The sequence below is a fragment of the Cervus elaphus genome, chromosome 7 (assembly GCF_910594005.1).
Source record: "Cervus elaphus chromosome 7, mCerEla1.1, whole genome shotgun sequence".
Taxonomy (NCBI): Eukaryota; Metazoa; Chordata; class Mammalia; order Artiodactyla; family Cervidae; genus Cervus; species Cervus elaphus.
The window spans coordinates 28,539,401-28,554,914 of record NC_057821.1 but is presented as its reverse complement, the minus strand read 5'-3'; the positions used below and the strand labels follow the sequence as shown (position 1 = coordinate 28,554,914).

General features: G+C 50.6%; 2 protein-coding genes across 2 annotated transcripts; both read right to left on the bottom strand.

Annotated features, from left to right (window-relative positions):
• Nucleotides 1-6,254: 6,254 nt before the first annotated feature.
• Nucleotides 6,255-7,562, bottom strand: C7H6orf15 (chromosome 7 C6orf15 homolog). The gene is made up of 2 exons (XM_043907992.1): nucleotides 7,486-7,562; nucleotides 6,255-7,252 (listed from the first exon to the last, which is right to left on the bottom strand). The coding sequence occupies exons 1-2, from the start codon at nucleotides 7,550-7,552 to the stop codon at nucleotides 6,432-6,434; spliced, it is 888 nt and encodes a 295-aa protein (XP_043763927.1). The 5' UTR covers nucleotides 7,553-7,562; the 3' UTR covers nucleotides 6,255-6,431.
• A 3,086-nt stretch (nucleotides 7,563-10,648) lies between these two features.
• On the bottom strand, nucleotides 10,649-15,134 carry CDSN (corneodesmosin). Its single transcript, XM_043907939.1, has 2 exons — nucleotides 15,001-15,134; nucleotides 10,649-12,912 (listed from the first exon to the last, which is right to left on the bottom strand). Exons 1-2 carry the CDS (start codon nucleotides 15,095-15,097, stop codon nucleotides 11,417-11,419), a joined length of 1,593 nt encoding a protein of 530 aa, XP_043763874.1. The 5' UTR covers nucleotides 15,098-15,134; the 3' UTR covers nucleotides 10,649-11,416.
• Between the last annotated feature and the right edge of the window lie 380 nt (nucleotides 15,135-15,514).

Genomic DNA, 15,514 nt, shown 5'->3' with positions numbered 1-15,514 from the left:
CTTTCCTGGATCCCGTGAAGTTCACACTTTTCTGCAGCCACATTTTTTTCTTCAGATAGAGTCCTGTACCCTGAAATCAATTTTTTCTTCCTGAGTTTTAGTCTCCAACCAGGCATGTTTCCTTTGTTTGGATTTAGTTATTCCTAAACTTCCTTAGCACCTCTACAATTCCTTCCCCAAATGGTGTCTCTCATATACTGTGCAAATTCACCACAACTTTCACTCATGCCTGATGAACTTCCATCTAACTAATAAAGGAAGCCCTTTATTAGCTTTGTGACTTTAGGCAAGTTACCAAACTTCTCTGAGCCTTATTTTCATCATTTATAATGTTGATAATGCCTACATTAAAAGGTTGTTTGGAATTAGAATAAATTATAATAATAGTAAGAGCAGGACTTTCCTGGTGGTCCAGTGGTTAATAATCCGTCTGCCAATGCAGAGCCCACAGGTTTAATTGCTGTTCTGGGTAGATCCCACATGCTGTGGAGCAACTAAGACCATGAGCCACAACTACTGAGCCTGTGCTCTGAAACAAGAGTCACCGCAATGAGAGGCCTGAGCATTGCAATGAAAAGTAGTCTGTGCGCGCTGCAAATTTAGAAAGCCTATGTGCAGCAACAAAGGCCCAGCACAGCCAAAAAATAAAAGTAAATAAATAAATTTTTTCTTAAAATAGTAAAAACAACCAAAGATATATTAAGTTCTTATTCTGACAGATGCTCTGGTCAGCACTTAACAAGCAGTTATTTGCTTGAGTCATCTCAACAATTCTATCACATGGGAACTGACTGTCCCCCTTATACAGATTAGGAAACTGAGGTTTGGAGAGTTTGGTACCTGGCCCATTAGTTACAGCAGTTGTAACCATAATGGTTCAATGTCACAAAAAAGGCAGAGGGCAGGAGAGTTCAGTGAGGGGTCAGGAAAGACTTCTTGAACCAGGAGTCATTTACAGATGGGTTGGCCTGTTTGTTGGTTTGGTTTCTTTGTTTTCATTGTAAACCTAGGATTGTATGTATTTGCTCCTTGAAAAAGTTCGAACAGTGCTTATGGTTACAAAGTTCAGCTTCCACTAGCAGGGAGTAACCGCTGAATAACATCCTAACTGAACTTTCTCCATGAATGTACTACTTGAAAGAGATCTAGCTGTATGTCTCTCTTTTTTTCCCCGGGTATCATTTTTTTTTTTTTTTCTTTCCTCATTTTCACTGAAAAGAGGGGTGGATGACAGAAGTAAAGGGTACAGAATGGCCAGGGGCTTGAAGGCTGGGCTCTGTGTGGGTGCGCAGGGCAGGGAGCTAGGTGTTTGCTTGCTTGCATTCATCAGTTCTAAAGCCTCTCTGAGTTCTTCCAGTGGTGTCTGCCCTGGCAGAGAGCAGGGCCAGGAATGAGGGTGAGGAGCAGAGTAAGTCAGAGGGGCAGTTGGCCACGTGGTGATGACCTTCAGTGCAGGTTCTGGGCTCTGCAGCTGGCTGACCCTTGAGCAGGGGAGTGGCCTGACTAGAGCTGACTTTTTCAAAGTTTTACTATTATAAAATACACATAACATAAAATACACCATCTTAACCATTTTAAGTGTACAGTTCAGTAATATCAAAAACAGTTGCATTGTTGTGGAGCTGTCACCACCATCCATCACCGTAACTCTTTTCATCTTGTAAGTCTGAAAGCCTATACCTTTTAAACCATACCTCCCGGTTCTCTGCTCTCCCCAGCTCCAGCTGACTTAGGATGGGCTGGAGGAGATGAGGCCTGTGTGTAAGAGGCTGATCAGGAGATGGCCGGAACCACCCAGGCCAGAGGCCATGAGGATCCCCCTGTGAGAAAGAAGAACACAAACAGGAAACAAATTTAATAATTAAACAAAAGCACCTCCCTGTGCATGAAACATGCATGGTGCCAGGCCCCGAGGAGGCATCTGAGGAGTCATTTCCTCTCCAGGTGACTTGTCCAGCTGGAGTCAAGCAGCCCACAAATCTGAAGCCCTTTTCTGCACCCATTTTTCATATGACTGAAGCTTCTCCATCTTCAAAATCTTCCTCTTGGCTCATCCACATTCACTCTCCATCAGTCCATTCTCCACTCAGAGAAATCCTTTCTTTTTTTTTTTTAGAGGTTAGAGTGAGCTGTGTTGTTTTTTTTTTTAATATTTATTTATTTGGCTGCAACTTGTCTTAGTTGCAGCACACCGGATCTGCAGTCTTGGTTGTGGCATACAGGATCTTTAGCTGCAGCATACAAACTCTTAGTTGTGGCATGTGGTATCTAGTTCCCTGACAAGGGATCAAACCCGGGCCCTCTGCATCGGGAGCCGGGGTCTTAGCCACTGGACCACCAGGGAGGTCCCTGTGCAGACCTCCTTGACCAGGATATTCTGTGAGTGGACGGAACTAGAAACCCTGGCATGTGGCCCGTCTTCCCAAGGGCTGGTGTACTCACTCTCAGGTCTGACGATCTGGGTTCGTAAGAGTGTCTTCTGGATGTGTTCACCAGTTTCCTGACAGCAAAAGGGGAAAGCCAACCTAGAAAGGGGTAGAAGGAGTTCTCTGGGGGTCCGCTGCTTAGGACTCAGCACTTTCACTGCCAAGGACGCAGGTTCAATCCCTGGTTGGGGAACTAAGATCCTGAAAGTACCCAAAAAATGGAAAGGAAGGAAGGGAGGTAGGAAGAAAGAAATAAAGTGGTATAAATAAGCAATATGGGACATCTTTCCAGTGGAGTGAGAGGAACATAGGAGACATTTGGCCTTGACGGAGAGATGAAACCACTAGCCTGGCTGCTGGTCTTCAGATGACATGAAAATGGATGAAGATGAACTTGTTGAAGGAAGGATTCCAGGTGGTGATTAAGCCATGGGAACTGGAGAATCCCGCTTTCACCTGCTCTGTGCAGTTGGCCCGCCTTTGCTTGCTATTTCCAAATGGTACCATACCTAAGTTTCCCCCTCACTGGCTGTGACCTTTGGTAAGTTACCTAACCTTCCTGAGCCTCAGTTTCTTCTCCTGTAAAATATAAATAATCAGAGTAAGTGCATCCTAGAATTGTTTGTGAGAAGTAAGATGACCCTGTAACAGGTTTTGTTCATGGTATATATGTGATTAATCGATGCCATTATTATGACCACCTGAAAGTGCATCAGTGAAAAACATCTAAGAGAACAGTTCAAGGAATGAAATAGTTCAAGTAGAAGCCGACTCTCCCTTCTTGATCTTGGGATAATTCTCTTGGGTGTAATTCCCAGGGGGAAGCATCACACCACACTCAACTGTCAATTGTGACATCAACTACAGACACTTCCTTCTCTGTGATGCCAGCAGGATCTCCTGAACTGAGACAACATCCTGCATTCTAATCTTCACAACTGCTCCATTTTCAGTCTCTAATCTACTTTATTATTATCTTAAACTTCATCACAACCTTGTGAAGTAGATTGGACATCTGCTTTCATCCCATTTTACAGATGAGCAAACCAAGGTCTGCAGAGGCAAGTGATCAGCTAACCTGACACAGCTGAGAGAGCCGTCCAGGCACATGGAAAGGGAACCTCATCTTCCAGCTTCCAGACGAGCACACTCTACTATGGGACCTTCCCTCCTGGGGCAGAAGAAATGACTTTACTCCAGTCACCACTTCCACCAGTTAACCACTAATAGAAGCACAATGGAACTTCCCTGGTGGTCCAGTGGTTAAGACTGCCTTGTAAAAAAAAAAAAAAAAAAGACTCTGCCTTGTAATTCAGGGAGAAAAGCTCTGACAAACCTAGACAGCGTATTAAAAAGCAGAGACATCACTTTCCTGACAAAAGTCCATATAGTCAAAGCTATGGTTTTTCTAGTAGGCGTGTATGTATATAAGAGTTGGACCATAAAAAAGATTGAGTGCCGAAGAACTGATGTTTTTGAACGGTGATGCTGGAGAAGATTCTTGAGAATCCCTTGAACTATAAGGAGATCAAACCAGTCAATCCGAAAGGAAATCAACCCTGAATATTCACTGGAAGGACTGATGCTGAAGCTGAAACTTCAATACTTTGGCCACCTGACTCAAGGAACTGACTCATTGGAAAAGACCCTGATGCTGGGAAAGATTGAAGGCAGGAGGAGAAGGGGACGACAGAGGATGAGATGGTTGAATGGCCTCACCGACTCAATGGACTTGAGTTTGAGCAAACTCTGGGAAATGGGGAAGGACAGGGAAACCTGCCATGCTGCAGTCCATAGGGTTGCAAAGAGTCAGACATGATTCAACAACTGAACAACAAGAAGCATACAAATCAGTACATGAGCAGCAGCTCTCACTGCAAACCTCAGGACATTTATTATATCACAGATTACTGACCAATCCCACTATTTTAAATAGCAACAACTTAAAGCAAGACAACCTTAAAGCAAAGACCAGTCCAACAAAGGTGACCACAGCTACCCAGGACCCTCCATCTGCACCGAGTAGTGGACGAAGTCCATTTCCTCGGCTCTATATTACCCTGTCAGCCTTGGCTCACTTCTGTATCTGGGCGTCAGTATCTCCACCTGTATAATGGGCCCAGCAGTGCCTACCCAGTGGAATTGTTTTGGGGATTAGCTGGAAGCATATTATGAAAGCACCTCATCTGGAGTCTGGCACATAGCAGGTGCTCAATAAAAATTAGGTGGGTTTTTGTTAATTGCATATTATACCTGAACACTCCCTGGACAGATAATGAGAAATATTTGGTTTGAGTCACTGACTCTGTCACACGCTAGCTGTGTCACCTTGTGTAAATTGCTTAATCTCTCTGAGCCTCAGTTGCTTTATCTTACTTACAACGCCTTCCTCAGAGATGTTAATGAAGGTTAAAGGATGGAATGTACAGGGCATTCCTGATTGAGAAAGGCTTTGTTGGGGAGATGGCAGTGAGGCTCTGGGAAGGGCACGGTAGCAGTCCAGATGCTACTGGCTGGGCAGCATCCGGGAGTCTGCCTGCAGGCTTGAGGCTCAGGAATAAAGTGGAAGAAGAGAGAAAACCGGAGTGTTGCCTCAGTGTTTGCTGAGTGCTGACCTTGGTCCCGACGCTGTCCATGGTGCTGGCAGTTTCTCAGTGAACCAAACAAACCCCCTTTCCCACCGAGTTTGTGGGGAACAGAGGAGGGGAGTGCTGACACAGAATTTAAAAATCCCTAACAGTCCAGTGGTTAAGACTCTGTGCTTCCAATGCAAGGGGTGTGGAATCGATCTCTGGTTGGGGAACTAAGATCAGTCAAGCTATGGTGTAACCAAAAAAATAAAAGTGCAAATAGAAGTGACTTAGAGAGAAGGAGGTAGCCAGAGAGAGGGACAGAGAGAAATGAAACCAAGCCCGAGAGAATGAACTTGGGCTTGTGGAAGAGACAGGTGCTGAAATCAGAACCAGAATCGCCTGCCCCAGCACTGGGAGAAACTGAGAGTCCAGGGTGGGAAAGGATTGAGGGAGGAGGTTGATAGAGGGTCATGTGGTTGGTGATGGGAGGATATGGGTGGACACCAGGGATTGCACCTTCTAGAAACCCCATCACCCCTGCCAACTTCTGTTAACTTCCTTCTGCACTTTCTTAGAGTGAGCCTTCATCACTGCCCTCCAACTCCTGTACAAGGATGCAGAGCTCCTGGGAAAACCAGAGGGAGGGCAGTGTGACCAGAAGAAGAGGCCAAGTCATCACGTGGGGACAAAAGCATCAAATGCAGCCACAGGCAGGGTTGTTGGCTCCACATTTCTCTGTTCCTGTCCCTTCTCCCTTTCTTTCTTCCTCCATAGAAGTCTGCCCTTTGTTCAGCAAATGCCCTAAGCCCATGATTCTTTGGGGTACAATGTACCAAGTGATGCATGTAAGGGAGGAGATCAGTGCCTCCTTCACTTCCAGGAACCGTGACTTTCTGGGAAGAAAGACAAATGTGGACTAAATGACTTTCTCTGCCCCTCTGTGTCGCTGAATGAAAGGGCATTCACTCCCCACTTGGACCTCATCCTTCCCTCCTGCCACAGGTGCCATCTCAGTTCGTCCTGCTGCCCCTCCTCTCCCTTTCAGAGTCCAGGACAGTGGAGCCAGCTCTCCCACCTGGCCCAGGTGAGACCATGAGACCCTACCCTCAGACACCTGGGCTTTGATCTTTTGCAAAAGATGGGGATAGAAAGAGAGCATCAGGAGGACCCTGGGGGGACATGGAGATGACTAGAAAATGGGGATGGACAAAACTCCAGTTTGCACCCAGAAACAAAGACACCGAGAAGGAGTGGATTCAGTAAGTGCTGTGTTTTATTGGAGATCAGCGTACAGAGAGCAGGGAGGCAATGATAGTGGGGATGATGCTAGAAAACAACTGATAGGATCTTGATTTAGCTCATGCCACAAGGGGAGGGAGCCAGACTTCCTCCTCTGACTTCTAACTAGGGTTTTCCCCGCTCTGCCATCCTCCTAACTCCACTGTGACCCAGGGTTTTGAGGATTGGGGAAGCCAGCTGGGATGCTCCAAGAAGAGCCAGGAGGACGGAGAACTCTGGGAGGAAATCGATTAATACCTGGGTATAGAGGCATATTCCCCCAGCTGGTACTTGGGTATTGATGAATGTTACCCCAGATTCCCACAGGGTATGGCATGGGCCTTGTTCCCCATCCAGTGCCAGGACCTCCACCTCCCCAGGACGCACTGGGATTCAGGGTCCCCCAGGGGTGACCAGGCAGAAGTGGCTGTCGTAATCTGTTAATGAGAGCCCAGAGTGGGGATCGGGCAAGAATGTCTCCCGGGGAGCCCAGCACATTAGGACGGAGTGGCCGTCTAGACTCAGAGTCCCGGTGGAAGAGTGAGGACTCGCGTGAGGGGTCTCCGAGGTGTGCAGAGGGCCCTGTGGGCCAAGGCCTGCTGCCCGCCGGGAGGGCAGCCACCCTAGAAAGGTAAGACAGTTCTCCGGGCAGCACTTCCCCGACGTGGTCCTCGACAGCAGCTGCCATCATCGGCCAAGGGTCTTCCGAGGGCCAGGAGTCCATGGAGAGCAGCCCCCCAGAGGGGGGCCAGCCCTGAACCCCAGGACCTCCTACAGGTTGAGAGCCATGCGGTGGAGAAAGATTGGGCTTCAGAGCAGCCCTGGCCAAATCATTAGGCCCAGGGGCTGGTTTGGGTTGAGGATGCTCGGCGTTGGAGGGGCCGGTCAAGGGAGGTGATCCCAGCAGGGGCAAGCTGATCCCCAGGTCTCGAGGAACTTTCTCGTCCATCACACCGATGCTCCGGGCAAGGAGGCCTGGGAAAGGGGAAGAGGAGGCAGCCAGTGGACCAGATGTTTGGTCCCAATGCCCTCCCCTCCCTGATTCCCTGAGCCCATTTTTTTCAAGTCCCTTCACTTCCCCTGAGCCAACTCTTACCTCCTCAGGGACCCAAGTGTATAGCCTCCTGCCTTTACCCCTTCCCTCAATTCCCAGTTTCCCCAAGGACCCCCAGTCCGCTCCTGCCCGAGGAGCGGCAGAGCCTCTCTACCTGGGAGATGAAGACAGACTAGGAGCAGCCCCAGAGGAGCCCGGCTCCTCACCACACGGCCCTGCATCTTGTTCTGCATCTCCCTCAGCCCCTAGACATCCAGCCCTTTATCCTGTCAGTGGGGCGGGGGACATCAGAAACAGGCTGAGCCAGTGGTTATGGAAACAATAAATCCCCACATTCCACCCTCATTTCTAATTCATCCTGTGGCAACAGGTGCCACTTGAATGACCCAGGGAAGCTAGGTGTTCCCACCCTGCTCTTTTCCTCAACCTCCCCACCCCTTCCGAATCCAGGTGCTCTGGCTTGCATCTCATCATGGGTTGCCAGCCCTATTCATCCTGGTTCCCTACGCCAACCATATGAGGACCTTCACCCTTGGGGTCTCTCTCCAACTCTTCACTTCTCAGCAATAGAAACACTTGATTCTGTTTGGGATCCAGATTATCCCTTCCAGCACCCCTTTCTTGTGTACCCCCAAAGCTCCATCATCGTGGCCTCGAACTGCAGGAGCTTCTGCATGGCCCCCATCTGAGGGGCTGCTCCTAGATGAGACCCTGTGTCTTGGGAAATAGACCTGGTTCCCATCCTTAAAAGATGGTGGTATATTGGTTTCCTATGGCTGCTATAACAAGTAACCACAAACTGAATGTCTTACAATACAAACTTACTATCTTAAATTGTGAAGATCAGAAGTCTAGGTAGAGCCTTTCTGGAGGCCCCCAGGGGAGAATCCATTTCCCTGCATCTTCCAGCTCCTAGAGGCCACCCAGGCTCCTTGGCTCATGGTCCACTTCCTCCATGTTCAAAGCCATAAATACTAGGATCTCATACTGCGTCAGTCTGACCTCCTCTTCTTTCCTCTTTAAAAATCCTTATGATTACATCGGGCCCACCCAAGTAATCCCAGATAATCTTCCTATTTTAAGGTCATCTGACTAACAACCTTAATTCCACCTGCAATTTCCCTTTGCTATGTAACCTCACATACTCTAGTTTTCAGGCATCAGGACATGGACATCTTAGCTGATGGGGAGGGCACCATTCTGCCTGCCTCAGATGGTCAAATATGTCCACAGAATACAAGAGATACAGTGAGAAAGAGACAGAGAGAGAATAGATATTTCCAGCTAAGTAGAAGGAGGGCATTGATATGCACTTGTCAAGTAGCCAGGAGTTGATCATTGTTAAGGCTGAGTGATGAGAACATAGGGGTTCATTAACTATTTTGTCTACTCTTAAATCTGCTTGATATTTTTACAATAAAAAGTATCTAAATGCCTTTATTACTCTATTGCTTGTTTCCAGGACACACCCAGACTAGGCTTCCCTTGTTGCAGGAAGTCTAAATATTAGCTGCTAGACTTTACCATTTCATCCTCATTTATGGTTGTTTAGTTGCTAAATAGTGTCTGACTCTGTGACCCCATGGGCCGTAGCCCGCCAGGCTCCTCTGTCCATGGGATTTCCCAGGCAAGAGTAATGGAATGGGTTGCCACTTCCTTCTCCAGACTATCTTCCCAGTATTCCAGGCATTGAACTTGAGGCTCCTACATTTTCAAAAGGATTCTTTACCACTGAGCCACAAGGGAAGACCAAAATCTGAATAGCCTAATGTAAATATTAATAATGCTTAATTTTTTAAAACTAGGAACTATATTCCAATAAAAATTTTAGAAAAATAGAAGATGCAGATGTGGCCAGTGGTATAGGACAGCAGCCTTTTGGGATGACATCCATCAGTTTTACAAAACTTTTTGACCTGGATCACACCAGAAACTAAAGGAACGTCCAGGTCAGAGGCTGCAGCCCTCCCACAGTGGTGGTCCACAGAGCCTGTGAGGGTCTTGACTCCTGTCATTGGCTGCAGTCCAGGTAATAGTAACCAAGGGCAACTCCAGAGTGATAACACAGACAGGACTGTTCTGGAACCCTCCTCTGTCTTCAGTCAACCCTGCAGGTTGGCTCACTGCTCCAGGTCACTTCTGATCAATATAACATATTTCTGCTGGTTCAGGAATCTCAACAACAGTCCAAAATTTGGGGCCAGCTAACACCATCCCCGGCTCAACGGACATGAGTTTGAGTATCCTCCAGGAGTTGGTGATGGACAGGGAGGCCTGGCGTGCTGCAGTCCATGGGGTCGCAAAGAGTCAGACATGACTGAGCGACTGAACTGAACTGAATACCATCTCAACAGGAGAGAATGAAGTGGCTCCTAGGGCAAGGGTCAGTTCCTTTGCAGCCAAGCAGAGGCTCCGGGAGGTGCCCTGTGCTTTGGGGTGAGGCCCTTCCTGTAGGGATAAGCACAGTTCACCGTCCCCTCCTTGGGGTGTGAGAGCTGCCTTGGCCTTGGCATCTCCCCTGCTGTCTCCAGGACAGAGTCACATGGCCCTCGGTACGTTCTCCACAATCTTGGTCTTCTCTGGGGGAGGTCACCCCCCCTTCCCACAGTAGCGCTCCCCTCTCACCTCTCCATCTCTCACTCTAGACCCACCGCAGAGGCAGCAGGAGAGTGAAGGCGGAAAGGTCAGTGCTGGCTGTGTTCTGCCACGGCTGGGGCATGTCAGTGTAGGCCAGTGAGTCACCGCGCTGGGCTGCACACCCGTCGTGCTCTCGTCCTCTCTGTCTTTTACTCTCTCCACCCACAGCTCCCAAAACAACACCCGCCTGGGCTCCTACTCAGGCCCCAGGAATCTGGTCTGGGCTGTTGTGTTCCAGCCTTCCCAAGGCTCCAGGTGTCCCAGAAACCTAGGAAATCAATGCTCAGGACACTCAGAGAGGATGGCGTCTGAAAGATGAGGCCAACTAAAGGTAGAGGAGAAGGAGCGGGTGTGGGGCGGGGAGGAAATCATTAGGGCTCTTCGTAAGGAGAGGGGAGGACCCCTGGGTGAATGGGCGGTGGAGAGAATGAATTTCCTGGGGAGTGAGAGAGAAGAGACATGGGAGGAAGGATCTGGGAGACCAAGGTTGCTTGGCCTCCTGCTTTCGGTTCAACAAATATTTATTGTTTTCCTCCTTTGTGGCAGGAGATATAAGATATAAGAAATACTGGGGCCAATTTACAAACAAAAGTGGGGGACACAGGACCTTTAGAGGTATAGGAGAGCATCACCCAGGTCCTAAGAGGAGACCCTGGACACCAAGAAGGCAAAGAGTCTAATCTAGTTCTCACAGTTTATTGAAACATCTGTGCCAGACCCAATGAGAGCAGGGAGGTTGTCCCAGTCTCCGCAGAGAGCCTGGTATCTCCCCCGACGAACGGCATGAAGCATCTGAGTGCTGACGGAAGTGGCAACCAGGAAGAGGGGACGGAGATGAAGACTGAGAGACAAGGAGGAGTGTTTGGGAACTCACAAAGGGCGTGGTGAGCTCTATAATGGAGGGTGGGAGTGGAACCGGGAGTGTGAGAACCCAATAGCATATCTCGCTGGTTGACCAGATGGTGGAATGAGATCAGTGAAAAATGGTCATTGTTTTCAAATAATCGTTTGGTTTGTGCTTTATGTGGCAAAGCAGGGATGAGGGTGGGGAGGGGATGACTTGTCCAGGCATCACAATTACTCTAGGAGATTTCGGGGGTTCCCAGTTAAGAATCTGAATGGGTAGGGTTAGCCAGTAGACTATACCATCTCAAAGAAATGGCAGAGGAAATTCTGGGGAGTGGAAATCTGGTGGGGGTGGGGGGCCACTGCGGTAGAAGAGGAGATTTGGATTTGGAGCCTACAGTTTGGGGAGGTAAAAAAAGAAGTGATAGGGAGAGTCACTGGGTCAATGGGGGAAGTGGGGGCAGCTCTCTTGGGAGGGAGGAGGGAAATTGAACTACCCCATGCCTGGACTACCCCTGAACTTCTCCCACTTGGGAGATGGAGTGTGTGTGTGTGTGTGGGTGTGGGTGTATGCCTGCACACACATGGAGGCAAAATCTGCTTTATGAACTGTTAGGTAGATCTCCCTGGGGTAGGAAAACTTCAGGGTCAGCTAGCTGGGGCCCCAGAGGCTTCACCTGGGCTAGGATGTCCCGGATGGAGCGACAAGGGTTCTTTCCAGAGTTGCCAGGACCACAGGGCTTGGCACCAGCTGAGGGGTCAGGTTGGGGAGAGCCATTTGGACCTCCACTTAGGGTCGAGGAGGAGACAGAAATGCAAGGGTGACCAGGAGCACTGGACTTGCTGCCACAGGGCTGAAGGATGATTTTGCCACCAGACAGGGAGCTAGAGCTGCTGCCGAGGGAGCCAGTGCCTGGTGGGGAGCAGGGCCCCTGAGAAACACCACCACAGGGATGGAAAGATGAACCAGAACTGCTGGAAACGCTGGAACTGCTGGAGACTCCAGAGCTGGAGAGGGAGCAGGGCCCCTTGGAGCCCAGGGAGCCAACCACACAGGGCTGGACCCCACCAGAGCCCACTGGCTGGAACACTGCAGTCGAGGAAGCTCCAGACTGGTAGATATTGGAGCTAGAAGAGCTGCGGTTGGGAATGATGGGGTTGCCAGAGAAGTACTTGCCCTCAGAGACGGGGGGCCCAGCAGCAAAGGAGGGCACTCCTGGGGAGCCTTTGATGGGGCCGTCTTTGGTGAAGTAGCCCACCGGGTAGATTTTGCCCCCACTGTAGGTCATGCCTGGGACCAGATAATTGTTGGAGGAGCCACCCACCACCTCATAGCTGCCATATTGGTCCACAGAGGTGATGGGGGGGCAGGGCTTGCCTGGAGGGCCTCCGTTGAGGCAGGGGACCCTTTGACCCACTCCGGGGCCACCGGGGCCACCGGGACCACCAGAGCCATGCTGCTCCACCACCACCACTACTGGCCTTTGACCCCCAGACACGGAGTGGGAGCTGGAGATGTAGGAGCCAGAGTGTGAGACGATGGGCCCCCCGCTGCAGGGAGAGTCAGGGATGTCGGGACCACAGGGCCGCAGCTTGGAGCTGACCTTCTGGCCCCCGCTGCTGGACACCCAGGAGGTTTGGGAGCTAGAAGAGCTCAAGCCTCCTCCTGACTGGGAGCTGATGCTTCCTGACTGGAGGGAGCTCGATGCACTTTGTTGAGTAGAGCCTGATCCAGAGGAGTAGCTTATCTGGGAATACCCCGTTCCTGGCTTAAATAACGAAGATCCAGAAGAACCACCATGGACGACAATGGGTCCGGTGGAACCACTGCTGGAGACACTGCTGGAGACGCCACTGGAGCTGCCACTGGAGCCACCACTGGGGCGACCACTGGGGCCACTGGAAACAACACTGGAACTGCTGGAACTGCCACTGGAGCCACTGGAGCTGCCACTGGATCCACTGGAGCTGCCACTGGAACCACCACTGGAACTGCTGGAGCCCCCCTTCCCCAGGAGACAGGGGTCATTGGGGGAGGTGATACGTGTGGGGTCCTTGCAGGGGTCTAAGAAGGTCCCGATGCTCTTGGCCAAGGTCCCTGGTGAGGAAAGCAGTGGTTAGTAAGGGCCAGAGAGGCTGGGCTTTCTCCCTCCCTTCCCAGGCCCACCTCAGACTTCTGACACTCTAATCTCTCGCTGAGAGGAGCCCAGGGGGAGAGTCTGGGGTGGGAAAGGTGGGGAGAAGTGGCTTTCACAGCTGAAGAAAAATGAGATGGCAGCTTATTCTGGGAGAAGAGGCAGGAGGGAAGCCGGAGGTCGACCAGAGAAAAAGAATATGAGACTCCAAAGCAGGAGGCCTCAGAGGAAGATGAGAGGGAATGAAGAAGCTGCAGGAATGAATAGGTCTAAAAAACAGAACAGCAAAGAGACAGAGAGTGGGGGAGAGTGAGGCTCTGAGAGGTGGGGGAGACCTCAGGACCAAATAGAAGGAGGACAAGAAAGACAGGAAGACAGAGGACTGAGAAGCGAGGGGAAATAGTCAAAGGGACGCTGAGGAATAGGAGAAACAGGGGAAAGGAAGCAGGGAAACAGGGAAAGGAAACAAGAAAACAGGGAAAAGAGAAACAGGAGAAAGGGACAGCAGTAAAGGACAGGACACGTGAGGACCATGATTTGGTCACCCGCTTCCCTCAAAAGGCCAGACTCGGGTACAGGATAGAAATCCTGCTTTCCATCTCAGCATGCCATGCCAGGAAGCCTGGGCGGGGGCCAGGACACGGGGGCACACACTGTTGCTTCAGAATCTGCTGGTACCCGCGCAGCGATGGGACATTGCACCCTGAGCCCAGCCCAGGGATATGGGAACGAAACCCTCCCCAGGCCTCTGACTTTCATCAGTACTGCAGGCCTGCCTGCCCCCAGGCCCACATCTGACTGCTCCTGCATTTATGTCTTTCCTGAACTGACCCTTTGTTCCTCACCCCGGCACACCCTCCCCCCATCCTTCCTCTGCTCCCCTCCTCGAACCCCTCCGGTCCCAAGAGCCACATGCTTCAGCTTATACATTTGGAGAGGCCAGATCTGCCCTGCCTTCCTCACAGCATTTCTGTGACCATGGATGTGATCATCTATTAGAAGCTGCTTTACAAAAACAGACAGCATTATCCACGATTTATTACTCCTCCTTCAACCCCCACCAAAAACCAGGTCTCCACAATCCGTGCAGTCCCCATTCTCTCCTCAAAAAGAAATTCAACACATCCACCTTCACACCAACCCCCAGCTCTGTTTGCAGCCCCCTCCACTCCGCTGCACCGATCAGCCAGCACCCCACTATTCTCCTCTGCTCCCCCATCCCACGCAGCTGTGGTCACCCAACAGAGGCCCCAGAGTCACCCAGCCTGGGGTTTGGAGCCCGGCTTAACTGTTTTCTAATTTGTGATCTTGAGCCAGTTTCCTCAGTTCTCCAACCTCTGTGTCCTCCTTTGCAGAGTGGGAATTAACAAATCTCTCACACCATTCTTCTACTGATTAAAAAAGCTAATGTACTTCTACTGATTAAAAAAGCTAATGTACTTAAAGTGCTAGTACATGCAACTTCCCTCGCAGTCCAGTGGTTAAGACTGCTGTGCTCCCAATGCAGGGGGCACAGGTTTGATCCCTGGTCGGGGAATTAGGATCCCACAGGCCTCGCGGCATGGTTAAAAAATAAAAATAAATATAGTGCTAATAGTGTCTGGCATATAAAAGGGCCTCTATGAATGGTAGCAATTAATATGACTACTAAATGTCCAATCTTCATCTTCTAGCACCCTAATAATAATATAATTACAACAACATCCATCAACATATAACCGTCTAGAATTTCCACAGCAGTGTCACATGCATTACTTAATTAGAGGCTCATAGAGAAACTAGAGCAAGGTGTTAACATTAAGCTCATTTTTAAACTTTCAGAAAGGGAGGCTCAGAAAGTTTAAGAAGCTTGCCTGAGGTGCCAAGGCAGTGAGGAGCAGCCTCTAGACTCAAGCATCAGGTTCCAGAGCCTCAGCCCTCCCCCAATCCCCCATTTCTGGGTCCTCTCCTGGACTCTCACCCCGCAGGGCTCCCTCCAGCCTTCCCTGACCAGTTGTCTGAATCTCCCTCCTCTCCCCACTCTCCCCGCTCCCAGGGCCCCAACCTCCTACCTTGCAGGAGGAGACCAGCCAGCAGCACAGCCAGCACCCCTCGCCCTCCCACACACCCTATCTGGGATGCTCCTGAAGAGCCCATCTTGGACCGCATGGCCTCCTGACTGACGGCAGCTCCTGGACACCCGGGGCCTTTATGCCAGGGCAGGACATTCTCGGGGCAGGAGTCACTGTGGGGAGGAGAGGAGGGGCGGAGGGGTAGGCGCCTGGGGGAAGTTGGTGTGGCCGGGAGGAGCTGAAGCAATCAGTTTGAGCATCTGCCTACTCAGCAACAGGGCCGGCTGCAGTGTGTGGCGTGTGCCCTGGCCAAGGGGCCAGTTGGCCGGCCGGCTCTGGCTCCTCGTTGCCTAACCCGGAACCAGGCGCTCTGCCCCAGCGGCCGCCCACTCCGGGGCGGCCACTCTCACCACGGGGCCCAGTCACCTGGCTCCCTCACTCTCCTGCCTTCCCCAGTATTGGCGTGTCTGACACCCCATCCTCTCTCCGTGCACAGATGGAGAGCTTTCAAATT

Bases quoted from the DNA above. Each gene is read 5' to 3' on its own strand.
- C7H6orf15 (XM_043907992.1), bottom strand. From the start codon at position 7,552: ATGCAGGGCCGTGTGGTGAGGAGCCGGGCTCCTCTGGGGCTGCTCCTA. The intron at 7,253-7,485 runs GTAGAGAGGCTC...CCCCTTTCCCAG, and splicing joins AGTCTGTCTTCATCTCCCAG to GCCTCCTTGCCCGGAGCATC.
- CDSN (XM_043907939.1), bottom strand. From the start codon at position 15,097: ATGCGGTCCAAGATGGGCTCTTCAGGAGCATCCCAGATAGGGTGTGTG. The intron at 12,913-15,000 runs GTAGGAGGTTGG...TTTCCTCACCAG, and splicing joins GGCTGGTCTCCTCCTGCAAG to GGACCTTGGCCAAGAGCATC.